We start from the raw sequence: 22,206 nt of genomic DNA, 5'->3' as shown, positions 1-22,206 counted from the left end.
AAACAGGTACAATTTGGACGCTCTGAAATACACACACAGTTCCTTCTCAAAGAAGAAATCCAGAGCAGCTCCTGTGACATTAGCAATGCCATTTAGATTTATACCGACATTATCAAGATCTGAATTTGGACCAAAAAAAGATCTGCAGATAGATAGACAGGGGCAAAGTTTATCCCCACATGAACAAAATGACATATATTTAGACACCAATGGCTTCTGAAATTCTCTAGCTTGATACAACATCAGTGATTTAAATGCCAAACCACATTCACTTCGTTTATCTTGGAAAGCTTCACATACACGTAAGAAAACCCTCAAACCATAACAGAGAAACTAAAGGTCAGACTGTTACTTTCAGAGCCGGCGTAGTAAGCTGCAGCACAAACCAGTTAGGGACATCTCCCTGGTTAATGCTCCACCCTGCGTGAAGCTATTTTTCTAATATCATGTAAGCAGCCACAAATAACTTCTGATGTTGAGAAATAAAAATTCTAAATTGAAAAGACAACATAAAAGCCCTCTGGAAATCATTTAACAATATTTGTGTTTCTTGTAGCCAGCCAGAACTGAGTTGCTTCAATGAGAGGTTTCTGCCGACAGGGCTGTGGGCTAGGCTGCCCCCAGACCCCACTGGTCCCCAGTTGGCGGCTCCTCCACAAGCAAACATCCAGTTGCTGTACACTCAACAGCTCCACATATTCATGAAGCATTTCACATTGGTCCAAAGCCTCTCTTGATGCTGCTAAAGATGCCTAGACCCCTTCACCAATCAAGACTCCACTGCAGCCCTGTCCTGGGCTCAGAGACACCCATCAGCATCTCTTCTGGCTAAGGGGTGCAATTCTTCAGCCAGAACGTTCTTTCCAAGCAATGACTTCTCTGTATCACACTGCGACTATCACTTAGAACTCACCATTCCTCCAGAAACAACTTTCCTTATGGAGCTGAGGAGAGAACAGTTAAACAGTTACCTCACCTTCGATTATGAAAAGCAGGCTCCTTGGCACAAGGCTCACTGTGCCTCACAGAATGCCTGCCTTTTGCCTCTCCAGACCCTGCACAATCCCAGTGTTCCTAATTAAGCCATCTCGCACACCAAGTTCTGACAGACACCCACCAGGATGTGATGTGAACTCTATCTGTGGCAGCTGTTGAGCAAAAGAAAAACTCCACTTCCTTGCAATGGGGTGACTCCTTGCAAATGTGCATCCCAAGCCAGAAGCTGTGGGACTGCAGAGGTGAGGCACAGGGAGCCACGTGCAGCCTCAAAACAACCAGAAAGAGGAAGACAGCAAAAGGCAGCAAGAGGACCCAACATGTCTCCTGCAACCTTTAGAAATGTGGAATTCTTCCTTCCATATCAAGTAGGGATTTTAGAGGTACAAGGTTAAAACACTGCCCTTTGAAAATGTTACACATCAGGGCTCTTTAGTGCCTTTAAGCACAAAATCAAAACAAAACAGTCACTCACAGGAAAACACTTCCTAACATTCGTTATAAACCACTGAAAAGTTATATTGCCATTTCAAATGGCAAGATAAAAGTTAATGGGATTCAAAGGCATATCCCTATGTGCTGAGATAAGGCTGCACTCTTATATCTAAGTGATTTAGCATTGATTTATCAAAGCAGACTGCCCAACCTTGTAGAAAACAGAATCCATTCCACAGACCTCAGCACTGACACTCCATCAGCATGAGAGAGACCAAATCAAGTATCTCAAATCAGCGTGCAGCTGCTATCAGCTGGCCTCAATGCCATGCTCCAATGCTCATCTGGCATTGCTGCACCTGAGCTCTTCCTCACTTAGGGTACACCCACACCAGGTGCTAGGGTAATGACCAGTCAGCACCTGGTCTTCTGCAGGGTGAATTTGGTCCTCCAAAAAAAACACCAGAACACATACGAAGTGAAATTGGTGGAGTTACATTCTTCAGAGCTGAACAGAAATGTTATTTTCATTGGACCTAGAGCTATGGAAGATAAACAGATACTCTGATACCCCAATGAGCAAAGTATCAAATCCTGGTAGCACTTAGCCCAGGAACACCTATACCATTCTGTATGTTCCAAACCATCAAGTCTGCTTCAAAACAGATTTGTAAATAACACTCATCTCACATGTGATATTAGGTTTTTTTCCTCTTCTTCTTGCCAACTTCCTAGCTGGTTTATTCCCGTGATTTTCTCAAAGAATTTTATTTCTTTGGAAGTAAGGATTAAACCCTACCCTTCCTAAATCCATGCTCACCTAGTTCCTCAGCCCTGGCCAGTTTACCTCAGCCAAACAAGAGACAGACAAGCATCTTGCTATCTGCAAAGATGACCAACCACAGAGTAAGTGCACTTCTCCCTAGAAAGTGATGATGCTGCAAGGAAACCGTGCTGACATTCAGGGAAACCCAAGGCACCAGCCAGTAGCAGCAGTAGGGCAGGGTGCAGGCTGAACCCAGAGCTAGCTGAGCTTAGGCAGTAGTCCATAGATTTGCTGCTTACTCCATGGCTCCTTTTAGCAGGAGGCACCAACGCTGTCTTTACTACCAGGGTTTTCCCAAACACACAGTACCAAGTTCAATGGCCCCTTTCAGCAAAGCTGTAGAGAAGAAAGCGTAAATTTTCAGAATATCCTTCCTTCTGATCCTAACCCAAACAACAGAGCCCAGCTGTGAAAACTGAAGCCTGCACAGACCCATGCTGTACAGCTTCCTCCTAAAAGACGCTGAGACAAGATTCAAGCTTCTACTTTTTTTTTTGTTCTAAGTTATAGTTACAACTGTATATGGTTACAACTGATTTACTGTTATTCAACCTGCTGGAATTGGATGCACAGAAAGCAACATGGATACTTTGGAACAAGCAAGCCAGGCAAACATCACAGAAACATCTCACTGTACATTCCACACATGTATGCAAGTGCTGCTAGGTCTGGGTTCACTTCTGCCTTATAATAGCTATAAACGAGAAATATGTCAACCTGGCTGCATTTGTACCAGGAGGCAACAGTGCCTGAGTCCCCTCACACACAACCCCATGAAAACTTCACTCAGCCCCCTGGACATTCTGAAAGTCCCTAGCTGCAAAGCACCAGACCGCCAAGATCTGTTCTCCCCTCCTGGCTTTGACTCCTCCCTGACAATCTTCTGAAAGATGAAAGCAAACCTCTGCAGCCATCCACCAACATGCTGTGTGAGGAAGCTTGTGCTGGGCCTCGACCCCCAAAATAAGCCTTCTTGATCCCCTGAAACAGCCCAGTTCATAGAACTGCTACCCCAAAACCCAGTCATGCCCATGAATGTTGGTACTGACCCCAGTGGAGCTGGGAGTAGATCCAATGCAAGACCATCGGGGAAGCTGCTTCACCAGCGGGACCAGGTTCTGAACATGACTTCTCCTCTCCAAGCACTGAATAAGTGGCCAGATTTTCAAAAGAGCTCAGTCCACTGGGTAAAAAGCTCTCTGGAAAAGCCTGGCCTCAGACAGAGGCTCTGAATACTTGGAAACGTACTCCAGGGTAAATTTTGAACACTTGAAACAAAATGTATGGAATATCCATCTCTCAAACCCAGAGGGAGCCTGGAGCAGGAAGAAAGAAGCGGCCACAATTTGAGCTCCAGGACATTTAATTAACTTTCTATCTGTTTTCAGTGTTCTTGGCAACTCTCATCAAATATTTCTGGAGAAAATGTTTTCACGTGAGGAGACATTTGAAAACCATCCGGCAAGGCACAGACATAACATTACGGCGGGGCGAGGCAGCTTCAGTGCCACAGCACTGAGAAGTCTGCACTCACAGAACAGTTCAGTCATTAACTGTCCCTCAGTGAGGTGGGTGACAGTTTAGGCAGCCTGTAAAGCCATTAGGCAGCCAGAGGGGGAGTGGGACAACCAGAGGAGACCTGTGACCGGAGCCAGGCTTCAGCACCACACCTGAAGTACTTGGCACAGGAGGGCAGGAGAGGCTGTGAGGGAAGACAAGCCAGTTGTAGGCATGGTAAAGTTTTTTAAGTTTCCCAACTTGCACTGGAGCTGTTATCAACAATAACTGGCTCATCAGAAAAAAACAGTTACTTTTAAAATGCTGCCAATGAAAACAAGCATTGAGGTTCTTCCCAAAGACCAACACTTCAGAAGCCAGCACTGAACTGCTAAGAAAAGTAAGGAGCAACACATTGAAATCAACCTCCTGAGTCTGTGTGCAATTTTGGTGAAATGCCATCATTAAAGTAAAGAGATATCGAATATCAAAAATCATAGAATCATAGAACGGCTTGGGTTGGAAGGGACCACAAAGATCAGCTAGTGCCAACCCTCTGCTATGGGCAGGGATGCTGATCACTAGGTGGAGCAGCAGCTCAGGCTGCTCAGGGCCCCATCCAGCCTGGCCACGAACACCTCCAGGGATGGAGCACCCACAGGGCTGTGGGCAGCAGTGCCAGCGCCTCACCTCCCTCTGAGTGAAAGACTCCCCACACACAATACACAACTTTAATTATTTTTTCCTTTATCCCTCGAAGATGTTGTGCATAAGGATTTTCCATTTTCAACATTCAGCAAGGAAAATAAATTATGAAAGACCAAGTTTGGTCTTTTCACACTTTACAATCTCCCACATACAAAATCTTTGCTCAAAGCGCTTTATGCACTTGATCAGGAATAGCCCAGCATAATAACATCACCTGTTACTTTCCATCTATTATTTGAAGTGCAAATAAGTTCAATTATTATACATGAAAGCACTGTGCAAAAGAAAGAGAGTATTAAATCTTGCTAGAAGGGATATTCCAGCTCCACATCCACATACTCTCAGGCTGGGCTCTCACCCAGCAGCCACCACCATGCAGACCCAAGCACGAAGCCCCTGCAGCCCCACTGAAGGCCTGCCTGCTGCAGACCACATGTGGGAGGCAAGGGCAGAGCTCTGGACCTGCCGCTATTAACTGTCCTACTGACCGCCATCAAGGAACAGAAAGAAACAAAACAAAACAAAACAACAAAGCAGTTAAAATCCAGAACTATTTAGACTGAATGCTTTGGGCTGTGACTGCCTTTCTTCAAGGAAACCATTGATTTATTTTTTTTTTTTAATTTCTTTTTATTTGTCTTGGTCATCAAACAGGCTGTCAGCTTCATAAACAGAAACTAGTAGTACACTATAAATGAACCCTTGATCATTTCCCAGAGGACCTTCCTCAAGACAGTCGCTGATTTTGATTTTCTTTTGGTCATAGAATGCTTCCCAAAATTAGCATTTTTCCAGAGCCATTCATTTTCTACAAAGAATAAACAACGTAGAAAAAAGGCACAGGCTAAGTGGTGCCAGATGAGCTTACTGCATTTCACTGAGCTTTGTTTGAAAGATCTCTGACTGCTGCAAAGTTATAGTAGCAAACTGGTACAAAAACTTTGATGCCTTGAAAGATTTCCTGAAGCCATATGATGCCAAAACTGGGCTGTGAGACTCCCTGAACATTTGCATCCACATGACTCAAGCTTAAGTTTCAAATACTTTTCACTTTTTCCTTCTGACATAATATTTAATAAAACCAGAGTTCAGTAGTAGTATCAGCCCTGCTATACATGTCTTGCAGCAGTTTCCGTCTAGACAGCTGTTTGTGTGCTTTACACTTACAATCTGTTTGTGTTTGTTTTAAAGAGGAGTTATTCCATATGCCGCAAAACTTTCAAAAAACAGTATCGACTGACTGCATCCTGCATTTTTTAAAGACGTGCATCTGAACACTGCAAATATAAAAGCAAGATGAGAAGTTGATTTGAAAGCACCAATAGCATCTAAAAAGACGCAGAGACGTTGCTATAAAACTGGTGGCAGAGATGCACACTGCAACCCAATTACCTGGAAGTCACCGCACACAGAGCTCTGTACAGAGCCGGCTTTTCTTCAGGGAATGGTTTCAATGTTCCCAAAACAGGAAAGGTGTTTGATGTGTATCCTGGGCAGTAGTGGAGGCATATAATCTGCATGTATTTAGCTACAGTCTGCCAACCCAGAGTCCAAATATATCAGCAGATTCAAAATGCATGGTTATGGGGCACGAGGAATCATAACAAAACAAGCAATACTGCCTCGGAAGGCAGCGTTCACAAGGGGCAGAGAGCATGCAGCAAGACTCCAGCACCCATTTTTACACCGACTTTGATCAATAGCTGAGTTTTTATTACTATGTCCAAATGATATTGAGTTAAAAAACATCAGAAACTCAAAAATGGTCAGAAAGCAATTCCACAGAAACATATTTCCCAAGGACTTTGCAAGAGCTGCACAGGTTACAGAATGACCAAACTAAGCATTTGAGTGCAAGGAGTCAAACATGCCCCAGCAAAGAAGGGCCTGAAGCATCCTGCCTTGCATCACTCAACTCGCTTTGTCACACCCAGCTACCTGCAACGACCTCTCACTGTATTTCACAGTGCATTAGAAAACATTTGGAACTATGCTTAATGAAATAAATAAATTCCAACAGCATGAGAATATACTGCAGCCATGTGCTATTAAATCTCTACCCAGAAACAGCCCAAAACTGCAGGCTTTGGTTAGAGGATCAAATTTCCAGGTGAGCAGGGAGAATCCTCACCAGGCTGTTTGCACACACAGATGAAGACGACCCACCAAACCCCACTCAGCCTCAGCAGCTGCTGGATGGTGTGGGAGCGTAGGGACAAGGAGTTTCTCTGGCTGCCCCTCCAGTGGTATGGGGCAGGAAGCAAGCGACTGATCAGCCAGAGGCAACCACTCACCCAAGTAAAGCATCTGAAACAAGCAGCAGCACAGTATAGAATGGGAGCAGGCAGTGCCACTGCTCTGAGCCCACCAGCAGTGCCATGCACGGAACAAGAGTGAAAGCCATCCCCACAGTGAGGGCTTGGCACAGCTCTGCACAGGGATGGCCAGGGTTACAGCACTGCTGTGTCTCCGGCTCCTGCAGAAAATGTACTTGGACACAGTGATCCTCTGCCCACATGTGCTAAGAGAAGCAGAGAGACTTATAAACAGGGCTTACGGACGGCCTGAACTCGGAAACTATGCACCCCCCAGGATTTATTATCTAGAAACAGTGTCTGGCATCAAGCTTCCAGGAAAATTTAGGTTTCAAAGCAAATACCAGTCATCTCACAGACAGGCCAGTGGAACTCTGCTAAGACCTCGGTTGTTTTCAAAAAACACTTCTGAGCCCTCACAGGAGCAGCACTGCAGCCAGCAGTTCCAAGATCCCATCTGCAACCCCCACATCCCAAAGCAGGCATGGAGGGCAAATTTGAAAGTGATTTTAAATAAAGATTTCAAAAGAGTTTCAGCTTTATTTCAACCAAGGACATCTCCACACACACTAAGACAAATATCAGGCAGCCCTGCCTGCGACCACCGTGGTGCTCTGCCACAAACACCGCAATGAGCCCACACACAGATGGCACAGGGCACCCACAGCTGAGCCTGCCAGTCCAAGTCAGCAGAGCAGCGCTACCCGGCACACTGCATCCCATAGCCGGCTCCGGCAGATGGGGCACCCATATGTCTGCTGCTTTCCCCCAGAATTTGCTTGAACACAAACCAGCAACACTACCACAGAAATTAGAGCAGGAAAAGTTTTCATAAGAGCCACAAAGATGATCTCTTTTACACTGAGCATGGAAATTTTAATGCCTATATTGCTTCAAGATCACAGCTCTTCTAAGCACCACACTAGAGCCCTCTGATACCCGCAGTGTCCCGTATAAGTAATGGTCCCACGGAGTTTGGAGAAAATACCTGTGACTGATATGTCACTATAGGAGAAAGAATGGCAAAAAAGGAAAGGGAAAGGGAAATAATTGCTGAAGAAAACTGGTACTGTATCTTCCAGGAAATTCCAGAAACCTGGATATTTACATTTTTCTTGCTTATTCTTCAAATCCATTGAATTCCATTAGGTACTCCACTGAGAGCCTGCTGATATTTTTGTACGTGCTCAGCCAAAGCCAAAAAGTTCAGCACAAACTATGAAACTTGACGGTAGTGAGTATATTTGGAGTATATTTTACATGAGAAGCCTCAGACCTGAAGCATGCAGCCCTGTTACACACTATGTAAGACAGAGGCAGGAGACACACAACAACAAACAACCAACACATGCCTGCACAGAACAAGGCAGGTGTCCATCTCGGCTGTCCTCAGCAGGCAGGGCAGGGCTGACCCAGGCAGCCATTTCCACAGCCAATTCAGACACTCTCGGTACTGAACCAAGCCAAAAGAAATACGGAGAAAGATGAAAATATTTTCATTGCAATTTTTTTTTAGCACAGAGCTATAGAATCATAGAATGGCTTAGGTTGGAAGGGATTTTAGAGATCATATAGCTCTAGCCCCTCTGCCATGGGCAGGATTGCCCCCACCAGCTCAGGCTGCCCAGGGCCCCATCCAGCCCAGTCTCAAACTCCTCCAGAGATGGGACATCCACAACTGTCTGGGCAGCACTGCCAAGGCCTCACACCCTCTGAGTAAAAAATTTCTTCCTAACATCTAACCTAAATCTCCACTCTTTAAGTTTAAAGCCATTCCCCCTTGTCCTTTCACTATGAGAATGTGTAAAAAGTCCAATCCCCTTCAATTACTGGAAGGTACTATAGCATGGACTAATAACAAACCTGCATTTTGCTACAGCTGGAGGTTGATGGAAGATGCATCTGGGTCACAATGACATCATATAGAACACGTGAAAACATCAAGCAAGTGGCCCCTGTCCACAATTCCTGCACTCATACATCAGTTTGATAAACAACTTACAAAAGACAGCACTGGAATTGCTATGGTCATCCCTGAATATAGCTGCTTAACTGTAACTTGGCATAATGGTAACTGTAGATTATGTGAACACGGAGTGCAAGGCACCAACTCTACCCTGTACCACCATATCCAAAAAATCTCTTGCTGCAGTCAAGATCCCATGCCCAGAACCCTTCCCAATCATGACAGGGAAGCAGGGGCCCCACTCAGCACCCAGTGGCACAGAGATCTGTTTCACATCATGTGGGCAGTAAGAGATAGGCGGCCTGGGACAAGGAGAAGAACATGGGACACCTGAAACTGGATTGAGATGTTGACATGGAAAAAAGGGAAAAAATGCGCATTTATGGTCTTGCGCAACTCCCCATGGGAAGGACAGGCAGTGCTGCCAGCAGCTCTGGCCAGGCTGGTGATGTACAACACAGGTCTTCTTAGAGACAGACACAGAGATCAAGCTACTTCAAATGACAGCATTTCAAATTAAAAATGAAACAGAAAAAGGCATTCAAATAAATTGGGAATATTAGTCTATCGCCCACGCAACTCTGGCTCATATGTACATGGCTTAGGATCCAACTTTCAATTATGAGATTGCATGCAAGTGACTCAGAGCACCGTTCCTCCCTGGTGGCACGCACTGCACTCACTTTGCCCACTGCTCACCACGTTGCTATTTAACCTCTTGTCTGAGTGCAAAACTCCTAAGGGCTGGCTTCTTGTGGCTTTCCAAGACTTTCCCCTTCTTCCCATTCCAGGAACTGGCAAAAGCCAAACACACCACTTAAGACAGCAGGTTTGGATCGTGCTGCCTTGTTTTTTTTACATCACCTACAGCTCTTTACATGCTTCCCCAGCAGCTCCCAATGACAAGAACTGCACGTACATGTACTCAGCATTTAGGGTGACTTGGGCTGCCCAGAGCCTTCAGCTACAGCCAACCAACAGCAAGGTGCACAGGTGTGTGCCCACTGAAAAATAGTGGCCTCCCAGGGCACAGCCTCCCCTGCCTATGGACCTCCACTGTTGAGAGATTCCCTGAACAGTCCCCCTCCAGCTGCCCTGGTTCCCCACAGCATGTGGTCATGCCCACAGGTGTGGCATAATGTAATGCAACGCACACACATCAGAAAGCTGAATAAGATCACACCAATAACTTCATTTTACATAGCGTAAGCACCCAGTTCTTGTTAGCCTTCAATGCTCATGTTGGCAGTGTCACCTGTTTGTTACATTGAATCTCCTCAGTTTTAGTACCTGAGTGCACAAAGGGGCACAAAGCCAGGCCATGCGACCCAGGCAGCTCGTCACTATGGACCCAGCGATCCCCTTCTCCTTGGCCCTGGTCCACTTCTCTCTCACCCCAAGTGCTGTGTGCAACCTCGGGTCCCTCTCCTGCAGCATCCCCCCCCAGCAGGTGCAGCAGCCCCACAGCGGGCTCAGGGTCCCCACTCCACACTGGGTCACCTCTCTGCCTCTGTGGGGTACCCAGCAGCTTCCAGCCAGCTCAGGGAGGAAACAAACTGCTCGTAGTGCCTTTACATAACACTTGTGCTGAAATCCACCAACCATCGCTCCTGTCTGCTAAAATCAAGTTCCTCATCTCAGAGAAAAATGTGCCTTTCATGGAAAACGATTGCTATCGTTCCCAGCTGGTGGGGATTGCAGCTCACAGACCTGCTCAGCTTGGCTCTAGAACCAACTTAAACCAAACCCCCGCTTGCACGTATCAGAGCAAACTCTACGTTCCATTCGCCGACGCAGTGAAGACCTGCTGTCGGCACACAGCTAAGTCAGACCTCGCTCTCGCTCGGAAAGTCCGCTTGTCTCTCAGCAGACACTTGCTCTGCAAACTGTACGAAGTCGACATAGCGGAACTACAAAGTGAGTTTGATTTCTTCTCCCTTTGCGCCTGTTTCACATCTCACCCCGATTTTATTTATACGGTGACACACACAAAAGCGGACGTCAAGAAGAGACGGCAGAGCTGCCGCCCGGCCGGGCGGGTCGCGCTGCCCGGCCCCGCACGTCTGGGGGCAGCGGCTCCGCACCCTCGGCCTCGCTCCGCTCCCGCCCCACCCGGCACTGCCCACGGCCGCGCCCAAACCAGCCGAGCCCGCAGCGACCCGGGCGGGGGCCGAAGCCCCTGTGGGAACGGCCGGCAGCGGGGCGGCCCCGCGCAGCGCGGCACGGCACGGCCCCGGCGGGCCGGGAAGAAGTTGTGGCGAAGTCCCGGTGCGGCGGCAGAGGGACCAGAGGGACGCCCCGCCAGCCCCGCCGCCCACCCGCGGTCTCACCCACCCGCGCCTACCTGCAGCCGCTCCGTGGCCGGCTGCCACATGGTGCCGGGCGGAGGGAGGCGCTGCCGAGCGGGCGCCGAGCGCGGCTCTGCCGGCCCGCTCCGCTCCGCGCTCCGCCCGCCGCTCCGCCCACGCTCCTCCCACGCGTGGCCACCGCGGGGGCGGGCGCCACGCGCGGAGCCGAGCAGCAGCGGCGCCGCGGGCGGTGGAGCGGTGCGCGGGGTGCGGGCGTCCCCGGCAGCAGGGAGCGCGCGCGGAGCTCCGGGGGCCTCCTGCGGTCTCCTGCGGTGCTTCCCTCGAGACTGCGCGCTGCCCCACGCGGGAATGGCCGTGCTGGGAGGTGCAGCCCCTGGGGCCGAGCTCAGGAAGCGATCGATTAAACTGGGGTGACTTCATGTAACGGCCTCACCGAGATGAGGTCATTCTTACCCAGACTTTCTAATATTTTAATCCGAGCACTATTTTTATGGGGTATCTGAGCTGTTTTGCATTAGAGCAGCTCTGTGCCCAGCCGGTCTTTTGCTTAAATAAATAGTAGGAATTAATATTTTCAGGATGTGCCGTGTTCCAGAATGTGCTCGTAAGAAGATACCGATAGTTTTTCTATTAATTTTCCTTTTAATGTGCCAAATTCTCGAGTTTCTCCTCTTGCAATGAGTTCAGACGATTCTCTCTGCAGTGCGGTACCGGATTGGTCCCAGTGGCTGCCAGGCAGAAACGCCTTGGCCGGGGAAGGTCTCCCGTTTCAAAGGGGTTTTCGATGCAATGAGACCAATTTCACTTTCTTTCACAAAATGAATTTGAAACTTTTCCAGTAACTCTGGGACATTTTCTCTCTCTCAATGGCTCCTCGCTACTGAAACTGTTGGTTTGGACTATCCCATGCCCCAATATAAGGGCTGTGTAGCAACACAGTTTAAAACAAAAATAATGCAATTAATGACATCTTTCCAAAATCGAAATACACTCTGATACGTTGTATCGTATCAGACAAACACAGCATTGTTGCACAGATGAAGGATATAAACCAACCTATATTAATATGAACCCACTGATATTTTTCTGAAAAAGTTTTATGCCCACACAACCCATGCAATTGAAACTGATTTTTTTTTTTGATAGCTTTATCCTACTTCAAGTAAAAATAAATGTATCTTGAAGTTGAACTCCATTTTTTGCAGAAAGCAAAGCTAGATAAGAAGGAATTGTCTCTGCTTTGTGTCTACAGTGTAGAATCACAGAATCCTTAAGGTTAGAAAAGACCACTAAGATCATTTAGTCCAACTGTTAGCCCATCCCCAACGTGCCTATAACCACGTCCTTCAGTGTCATATCTCCAGAGTTGTTGAACACCTCCAATGCCAGGGACTTCATCTCCTCTCTGGACAGCCCGTGCTGATACTTCACTGCTAAAAGACAGCAAAGCAAAAACCAGGCTGGAAATTCCCAGCTCTGGTGGCACTGTGTGTATTTGCAGGCTGGCCATGGGACAACCAGCAGGCATGTGCTGCTCCGGGTGGACAAGGCCAGGCTGGGCCCCAGCACCACATCCATGAGGCACAAGCAGACTGCTGACAGCAGGAACCTGGGCTTCGAGGAGATTTGGCCACCTACAGGCTTTGCTGGCTCTTGAGAAGCATCTTAAATTACAGCAACATCTAAATGGCAGATATATGCCCTTTAATAGATGCAGCAGCACCTATGGATCTGGCTCTGTATTACCTACCTAAGAGTTCAAGCATGGCCACTATTCAGCAGCAATTCAACAGTGAGGATGTTTCACTCCAGTGCTGGCAAAATGCAGATCACACATCTCCAAGGTCCTTGGTTGCCTTTCAGTATTTTGCTTTGGTAAATTGAAAGAGAAATTTATTTACATACTTGCTCTGTGTATAATCCCAACAGTGCAGCACCGCCAATTTCAGCAGTCATCTTTATTCTGATTATTTAGGAGCTTTGGGACGACTGTGGGAGCGGGAGTGCAGCTCCACCAGCGGCAGTGCAGCTGGGGCTGCTTCTGCTCACAGTGCGTGTGGCTCTTCAGCCTCTGTGCCAGTATTTTAAAGCGGCACAGGGAGATGCTATAAACCTGAAGCACATGGTGTTAATGATTTGTGAAATGGAGGCAGCAGTGAGTACTCCAGGGAAGGAAGGGAGATCGTTCAGGTTCGGATATAGCATGTCCTCCAACCTGTCTCACCAGGCATGTAACGAGGTCCAAGTCACCATTTGTTGCTGAAGCACTTGCTGGGGTTTCCATGGGAACCAGGTGTCTTCATGGCCATGCTGGTGCCACATCTCTGTTCACCTCCTCAGCTGGCACCATCCTTCCTGCAGCACCCATCAGTCCCCCTCCCCCCTTCACCCGAGAACAGCTCGAAGGGTAACTTTACAGCTGTCTGGGTTTACAAATCAATAAAAGTAAGTGCTTGGGTGCAATGCCTATGTAGGAATCTATTTGACCACGTTTTGTGGTACCTTTTTTTTTTTTTTTTAACCCTTTTTGCCTCATCTGTAGAAAAGAAGGTTTTTGCTGTCACTTCTTTGTGGGACTGTACAGGTCCTAACAACACCAGCACACCAGTAAGCCATCAAACCAAGGCAAGCCGACATGTGCACCTTACTGCAAAAGGTGTTAAAAGGCCAAATCCCTGGATTTTGGCAACTGCTGAGCAGAGGGGGAAGGGCAAAAGATTGGCAAGGGTCAGGCAGCTACCTCCTGGCTCTGTGCCCCATGGCCTCACACCAGTGCCAGGGTATTCAGGCCACACCAGTGTGGGCCACAGGCAGCCAGGAAAGCCTGGAGGGAGCAGCAAGGGATGGCCATGGCTCAGGGGCTGCAGGCCACGTGTGAAATGTTCCATGGGACACATGTGGAGATAGAGGAAAGCAGGGCAGGGGCACAGAGTGATTTTGGCAGTCACCAATCTACAGCAATGGTGGCAGGAAAGGCAGAGCCACAGTGCATGGGGTCATGGGTGGGAAGAGCTTGGAGGAGTCTGCGTGGAGGAGCAGGGGCAGCAGAGATGAGGAAGGGGAAAACAGCGGCCCATAGCCTGAGGAAGCCAAAGCAGAGAGCAATTTGGTGGTGACAAAAAACCCAGGGAGGGCACGGTGAAAAGCAGGCAGAAGGCACAGGAGGAAAAGCCCTCATCCCCATAGGGAGCACACCCAGCAGTGGGACAGCTGCCAGCCACACACTGCCATGTGAGGACAGTGACATTTCCACCGAGAAGGCAGTTCTGCCTTAACTTACCCGAAGAATCTCAAGTCCAGCTTGTCATGTAATCTTGTAAATAGCAGAAAATGATAGACAAAGTCTTTAGGTTGGCACATGCCACTTCCATCTCCGTTCCATCCTAGAACCGTAAGAATTTGAAGTGAGACCTCCAAGAGCCCATCAGCTCTGTGCACCTTTGATTTTACTGCTTTTATTTGTGAATTATTTGTGATGATTATTAAATACTTACTTGTTTATTACATTCCCTCCAGAAATACGCTGTGAGATCACAGCCACCCCACATCACTCTTACTCCAAACTGAGGCCAGGACTTGCTCACAGCTCCTGCCCATGATTTTTCTGTGACTTTCACAGATGAGACACTGTATACTTAATTTGAATTTCTTCTGATTTTTAGCAACATAAATAAGAGAAGACTTGTGTGTATGTAGAGAAGCTGTTTTTAGGGAGAGTACTGAAAAGGAATTACAATTACAAAAAGGAATGAAGAGCCATAGGTGATAAATAAATAATGAATCAATCTTATATGCATTGGATATCCCCTCAGAATAAGAAAATAAACCTTTGACCATCTGTGGTAGAAATTGTTTGCAGAGCTTCTCTGCAGCAAGAAAATGGTTTGCAATGTCATCTAGATTTCACAATTTCCAACCACTTCCTTCTCAGGCACTGCACTGATTAGTGGGAAGTTTTCTAGCGCATCTTGCTGAGCTGATGTGAACTGATTTGCTGGCCAACAGCTATGAAGGCAGTAAATACAGATTTACAAACCATTCAGAGAAGCTGAGGAATCAGCCTCTTGTGTTTGGTAATGTAATGGGGCTTGAGTTCCTTCTGAGTTTTTGGGAACCAGGGGGAATGAAGAACCCTCATCAAAGGTACAAGTCTGATGCCATTAACATCTCACATGCGATTATACAAAGTTTTGCAACTCAAAGATGAACTCTATAAATAGGTAAAACTTCTTCAACCCTAGAAGAGGCAAAAATACTTCAACAGAAAATCAACAAATCTCAACCGTCCTTCATTAAGCTCCTGCCTAAATTTCAGCACAACCCACCCCCATACAGCTACACAGCCGGGCTGTGCTTCACTTAGCACCATCTAGGAACTCGGTTCAAGCTAAAAGCAAGAGATTGGTTAAACAGACATTCTGGCTGGCTGAAGGGCTTTGCTGGCTCCATTGCTTAGAATGCCAATGTTATGTAGCCAATATAGTTTGTGCACAAGCAATAAATCTACTTGTAAGATAATTCTGTTATCCATTATGAGATACAATTTGCATTTTCCTTTCAAAAAATGTATTAAACATTGTCTTTTTAAAGTGATTTAAGAGTTGTGTGCCTCTTCAGTGTGCAACAATAAGAAACACTTCCCCATGCCAAGAGAAAGGATTTGCCAACTACCGCTGCAGAATGTTAGGCAGAAAATTGCACTCATAAGTCAGCCCTGACACTGAAGTTTGAAGAAGAGGGATCTAAATCAGAGGCAACACATAAACAAAAACGACATAATGAATCCTCCAAAGTTTCATGGCTGAGCTGCTTCTGAACGAAGAATGCATTTATCTATTAACTTGAAGCCTGATATTATTTCTCTGCCTACAGTTTCGTCCTTCTTAAGAGGTACCGCCAGATGGAAAATGAGGGGAAAAAAACAACACATGGTTTACGTAAAATCAGAGTTTCTTGAAAAACAGTTGAAAAAACATGAGCAGCACCAGCCCTACAGGTAGGCTAATTGCTTTGTTGGAAGATTTTGTGCTCCTGTTCGGACAAAAGTTACCTAAACTAGAGCAAAAGTAGAAAAAATTAACCAGTTTGTACAGAGATTTTGTAGTGTGTGGCATGAAACTTTAAAAATTCATTAAAGCATCACCGTATTTACCATTCAGTAACTTATTATTCCAAGTGAAAACTTTCAAATTCCACAACATATATCACCAAGTAAATCACAAATGTGAGACATGTTGATTTCAACCTGGCATGTCTGCCAGTGCTGCTAGCTTTCTTCCCTGTTTTAAATCTCACATGTATTAAAACATAACAACTCCTCAAAGTTACGAAAAATGAAGGCGTCTCCCTGGAATTCTAAGACAATCTGTGTGTGGAAATGAAATGCATGAAAACTGATAAACTCCACACCTAACCAGTCCTCTCAAAATCTCCTCCAGGCTTTGTTGTGATTGTGCATTGGGTTACACAGGGTATAGGGAAAAGGGGAAGCAGAGTGCTTAGTACAGGAGATAAAAATACCAGGTCATTGCCTTTTATATGTATAACAACAACAATTTCAATTTCATGGTAAGATGAAAGTAGGATGACATAATAGGCACATGTGAAAGCAGATCATTCCTTGTTTACATGAGATTTTGCCCCTTTTGTTTTGACAGATTGGCTCTATTACAAGCAACACAAAGGGAAAACAAGTGAAATATGCATTCAAATTAAAATAATAGGAAGAACTGGAATCACATATAGGCCACAAATAAGGCATTATGGATAGCACATCTTAGATACAAAATCCTTGAAAGAAATTATTCTGCATTACGGCAGTTATTTCCCGGATGTCTTCTTCACATGACAGATGTGATACAGGGAGCCAAACAGCGGCAGGCTGCTCTGTAAAATATCAGTGCAGTACAATGAGATCTACAAATACAAGGTTTTCAGTGAGTTAATGCTGATTTGAGATCCCCGAAGTCTGTGCTGCTCTTGTGCTCCAATTTCCATCCCACACAGCTGCCCATGAGAACCAAGGCCCCATCCTACCCTGGGCTGCATAGGAAAATCCTCTCACCATGACTAAGATCACACACTTTCATATCAGGAAGTTGCATTTCCCAGAGCATGTGCGACTTCTGAAAGGTTTTAGAGGTGACCTGCAACTCTTCCCACTGCCAAGTCTCAGTCTCCCTGTGACAGGCTTGTAACACACAGGCATAGTGAAGGAACCTTGGAGAAACTTCCAGCCTGTTTGGAAAGCACTCTAAACTCTCCACTTTTGGCCTTTTCAGACAAGGAAGGCCAGTCCAGTGCCACCCACCATGTCCTTGGGGACACCTGTGGCAGGGAGCCAGTCAAAGGCAAGAAGTGTGGGAAGGAAACTATTAAACCAAACCCAGCAGAATGGAGCACCGTCACCTGGCACCTCTACCCTCCGAGCCAGCTAAGTACACCAGGGACCCCACAGTTTCATAGGCTTATTTCTAAGAGAGGTTGGTCAAATTCCGCAAGGGAAGAAATTAGAAACCCCCTCCACGATACTTAGAAAATAATTTCAAACTTGCAGTGCCTCACAGTTTTACAGGTACAGAGATAGGAGAGGCTGCAGAAATTGCCTATGATTCCTGTGGAGGAATGCAATTAAAAGGCCTTCCATCAACCCCACATTTCTGTTTTGATTTAGTACATCAGTCTTATCCCTCAAAAGAGTAATACAGATGCTCCAGGCTAGGGCTATGTGTGGGTAAAATTGAGGGCCACCTTCCTACCCTGCTATTTGGGGATTGCTATGGATAAGGCTTACCGTGTTGTAATCCTAAAGACATGAAAAGGAAAAGCTCAGAACTCTCTGTCCTTGTGCCATGCAAGCAGCTTTGCTGCAAGTTACCAGAAGGGAGATAGGGGAGATTTGGTAATGGCTCTCCTTTACAGCCCCTGCAGCCACCAGCCTGAGGAGCAAGGTTACACTTCTTCCTTTCTTGTGGACACATTCACAGGTCAAATTCATAGAATCTGACTGTTACCAGAAGCATCTTGTGCTGACATTTTGATGTGAACTTGTGCTATCCCTGTTGTAGAGGAAGCGTTCCAAGCAACCTTGACTTTGTATGTCAAACACTCTAAAGGGGCAACAATACAACTATGTTAACATGCTGAGACTTTGAAAGAAGGAAACAATAAGAAGCTGTAACAAAATAGGGCAGCCACAAAGGCTACAGACCACCATCTCCATTAATGTTTCATTCAGGCATTAAACACTACAGTTCTGGTAGAGAAGTGTCATTCTGAGATACTATTGCCCTGATGCAATACCAGATGCAGTTTTGCAACAACTGAAATGCTTGTGAAAAGGGAAGGAGATATATCTGATCAAAAAAAGTACAGAAGTAGATGAGTCAAAAAAGTGTGTCAAAGGTTCATCCTGCTCTTCCTTGGCGAAGAAATTTCCAACTAGGAAAACTTCATTGATAATTTAGCATCTGATTTCCATTCTTGTCTTCATCTGTAGTACCGGCAGCTTCAGTTTCTCTGTAAGATGCCAGTGCATTAGAATGACAAGGCAGAAGATACAGCACCAGCAACAGAAGAATGCAAAGGATGCCAAGACCTTTCAACAGTGATCACTGAGGAATGAAAACCAAGTCTTCTGCTGACAAACTAATTGTGTTGGCAGCTTCTGCATGCCAAAATCATTGCATTAAGCTATTTTCTCATTCCACAACAGCTACGCACATTTTTTGTTAACATGTGCAACTTGTTTCTGGCTCATATTCCAACCAGATGTATTTCAAATTGGTTCAAATCCGTGTAAGTCAATAAAAAGCTGAGATGAAGATCAGAACAGTCACGCTCTGATTTCTTTGAGCAATGGTGGACTGACAGCCATGTATGATCATATGCACGAGTACATGAATTTTCTCATGTGGAAACAAGAACGGAGTCCAAAATTTAAGATACTACAAATTGAGATTACTGTTAATGTATGTACCACACCCAGGAGGTGAAAGAGGTGTAACAGCCAGCTTCATAGGAGATCTCTGTTCTGCTGCAAGGGTCTATCTCTGAACTGAACAAGACTTGTACATGGGAAAAGAAACAAAACAAAAATCTGGACTGATGGGCATCTCTTTCCGGAGACAGCATTGCGTATGGATTGATAAACAGGATCTCTCTGGATCTGCGGGACTCCAGCAAAAAGCACGGGGTCAGGGAGCTAGAGCAGATTGTTTCCCTCAGATTCTTCCTGGCCTGTTATTGAAGCAAGCACAGCAGACCAGCTTATTTTCCTAAATGATTAACTTTGTGCCTTTTCTGCTCAGCACATCAGATAAAGAAGTTTATTCTGTTTCCGTATTTATTTACATTCCTTCGCCGAAGATCTCACCAAACAAAGCCTACTTGATGATTTATTCTTTGCTAGAGGGGAAGCTTATTTACAATAATCATCTTATCATAAACTTCTTAAAAGGAGGATTCAGAACTGGAATTCATAACAACTGAGAAAGCTGACTTTTCCAAAGAGGTCATTTTTGTTACCCATTTTGAACTGTGGAAGGAATGACGCCAACTAAGCCCAGATGGGGCTGGATGTGGCACAACCACTTTGAAGTTCTGTTTGTTTTCACTGGTTGACCCACTCTGCATTGGAAGGGATCACCTTCACCTAATTGGAGCTCTTCCAAATGATGAGGGGAAAGAACAGAGAGTATAAAGAATTCAGAAGCTGAGTCCCACAAAGGGTGCTCTGTAGCACAGAAATTGCACAAGAGGGGTCACTTCCAGCAAAAGCAAAAAGTGAAGAGTTAGGAATTACAAAGACAGCTTCTGAATGAGCCCCTCCAGTGACCAGTGTGTAAGGACAAGAAGGACCTTGAGAGGGCTGACAGTACTCGGCCCACCAATCTCCAGCTATTTCAGGCAGCAGCAGAATTCAGATTGCTCTGACTCTGGACTTGGGCCAGTCCCATTTCCCTGATAAGATGCTTAAGATGGACATAAATGTGGCTCAGAGTCAGATCTGCTTCATGCCATTCCTTCTGACCCTGCAGAGTCACACAGTGTTGGCAAATATACAGCCAAAGTCAGAAAGGAGGACAAACTTTTAAAAAGGAGAAAAGAGCAGTTCAAAGCCCAAGTCTTTGGGCTCTATATCTCTCACTTGGCATGAGCTAAAGTGCTCTGCCCTTCTATCACCACTTACCTGCTTGTACAGGGCACTTCACAGAAGGCTCCAAGAGATAAAATGTACTTTAAACAAACAAACAATTCACCACACAATTTTGTTGCAAAAGATTAAGTGTCTGAACACCATAGACCTGTCCATCTCTTTCACAGTAGCCAAAAGTTTAGCAGAGAGGGCTTGGGCACACACTGGACTGCCCTAAGGCTCCTATTTCTTAGGAACATATATGAACTCATTAGATCTCAGTAATACATCCTTTAACTTAAAATAGCTGCAAAAAGCTTGAGAGATCAAACTTTCCTTCTTTTGTCTCCTTTTAAAGACCAAGACCAAGAGAGCACAGACAAACAGCAGACCTCAGCCCAACCCAACCACCATGGGTAGCATGCAAAGTTTGGAGACATGGCAGCAGTGAAAAGAAAATAGGTTCTCAAAGCTGGTGAAGCTCTCATAGCAAGTGGGCTGGAGGCAGCCAAAGGGAGGCTGCACTGGATCTGCTTGGCTTCAAGGAAGGGGCACATCTCTTCCCACTGCTACATGCAGAGGCTTTGCAACAGCAGGCAATGTGAGAAAGGAATCAGAGAAATTTGAGGCAGAAAAGGATAGCCATGTGAATGGGCAAAGCTTCCTGTACTTGTAACTCCAGCAACGCAAGTGAGGAGGAGCTGTTCATTTCCTCTTAGCCTTCCACACACAGAATAATATTCAGTGGTGTTGCATTTGTTTCTCATGAGGTGTCCATTGCTATCAAAAGCGAAACCACCTATTTTCAGGAATGTCTTATCTCCGACATTTCTCAGCTGGAGGAAAGCCAAGAAATGATGCTGAGATAGGATGAAAACATCAATGCTGCAAATTGAAACTTCACCTCATGAGACTTTGCTCTTTCCAGTTCTCATTTTCCTCACAGCAGCAAACTTATCAGCTCTACTTGCAGTAGATGGAAATATAGTGAGGTCAGACTGGTGGCTTTTGTGCAGGGCTTTAGCACAGTGGTCATCCCCATGGAGTGCCTCAGGCCTCCTCCAGGTGCCTGGGAAATCATCAGTGCCCCCAGAGCTCCTGGCTGCATGCCACTTGTTCTCTTCACTGAGCACGAGCTGAGAACAAATGCAGCTGATGAAGGCTTGCAACAGGTGCTCACACCGTTCACCCTCCATCCACTTCACCAGCACAACAGTTCCGATTGTCACTGCTCCTTCCTTCAGCACCCAATGCCTACCACACATCAGGGCCTTCCCAGTAGCACCACAAGCTGGGCTGAATACCAGGGCTTGTCCAGCCACACGCACTCGAGGGACAGCTACACACCCCCTTTGGAGCTCACACAGGGCACATGCAGATGCCCAAAGCACATGCTTTGGAGATGAGACCTACAGAGAAGTTTTGACCTACAGCTGAAGTTTTAATTTTTTTCAGCTACAGTTAGGGTTGCATTGATATGCTTTAAGGATGGAAATGAATATGCACTTAGTCAACATACATTTTCTAGCTGGTTGGCATAACAGTTCTCTTTTGGACATTGCAAGTGGCCACATGGACAAGGATACCATCTTCAACATTTTGGACTTACTCCAGAATCTATGTGATATTTTCCTGATAGATGTGCCACAGCTCTGAGCTATAGCTGCAAGTTCCCACCACGCCAAGGGGCATGCAAAAGTAAATGTCCATGCTGCTGCTGCAAAATATTCAGGGATGTTCTCCTCCTCCCAGAGGGATTAGGAAGAAAAATGGCCAAGCTCGGGGAAAAGCCCTGAGACTTGTCCCTAGCTGCAGGAGAGCTGGAGGCCATCAGCCCACTGAAAACACATACAGAGACCCCTTTCTATATCTGGATGGGTTGTAGAAAAAATAAATAAAATGTGTCGTATCTTAATAGCAGGTGGCTTTTGCTATGCAGATGTATTTGTTCTCTGTACAGAAACAAATAAATAAATAAAGAACATCCTCTGCTTCAGGAAGAGGATATGAAATAACCA

At 46.0% G+C, this 22,206-nt stretch overlaps 1 protein-coding gene across 1 annotated transcript in view; it reads right to left on the bottom strand.

Annotated features, from left to right (window-relative positions):
- The window catches only part of PID1 (phosphotyrosine interaction domain containing 1), a 78,926-nt gene extending 67,777 nt beyond the window's left edge, over positions 1-11,149 (bottom strand). Inside the window, exon 1 of the mRNA XM_042820755.1 lies at positions 11,088-11,149. Coding sequence (XP_042676689.1) covers positions 11,088-11,117 — 30 coding nt within the window. The 5' untranslated portion in view covers positions 11,118-11,149. The remainder of the gene's footprint in view (positions 1-11,087) is intronic.
- Positions 11,150-22,206: the final 11,057 nt, after the last annotated feature.

Source organism: Centrocercus urophasianus, unplaced genomic scaffold, assembly GCF_019232065.1.
Source record: "Centrocercus urophasianus isolate 14NV4802_14NV808 unplaced genomic scaffold, USGS_Curo_1.0 seq_19, whole genome shotgun sequence".
In the NCBI taxonomy this organism is placed as follows: domain Eukaryota; kingdom Metazoa; phylum Chordata; class Aves; order Galliformes; family Phasianidae; genus Centrocercus; species Centrocercus urophasianus.
Note: the sequence above shows the minus strand (reverse complement) of the source record. Positions and strands in the feature narration are given on the sequence as shown.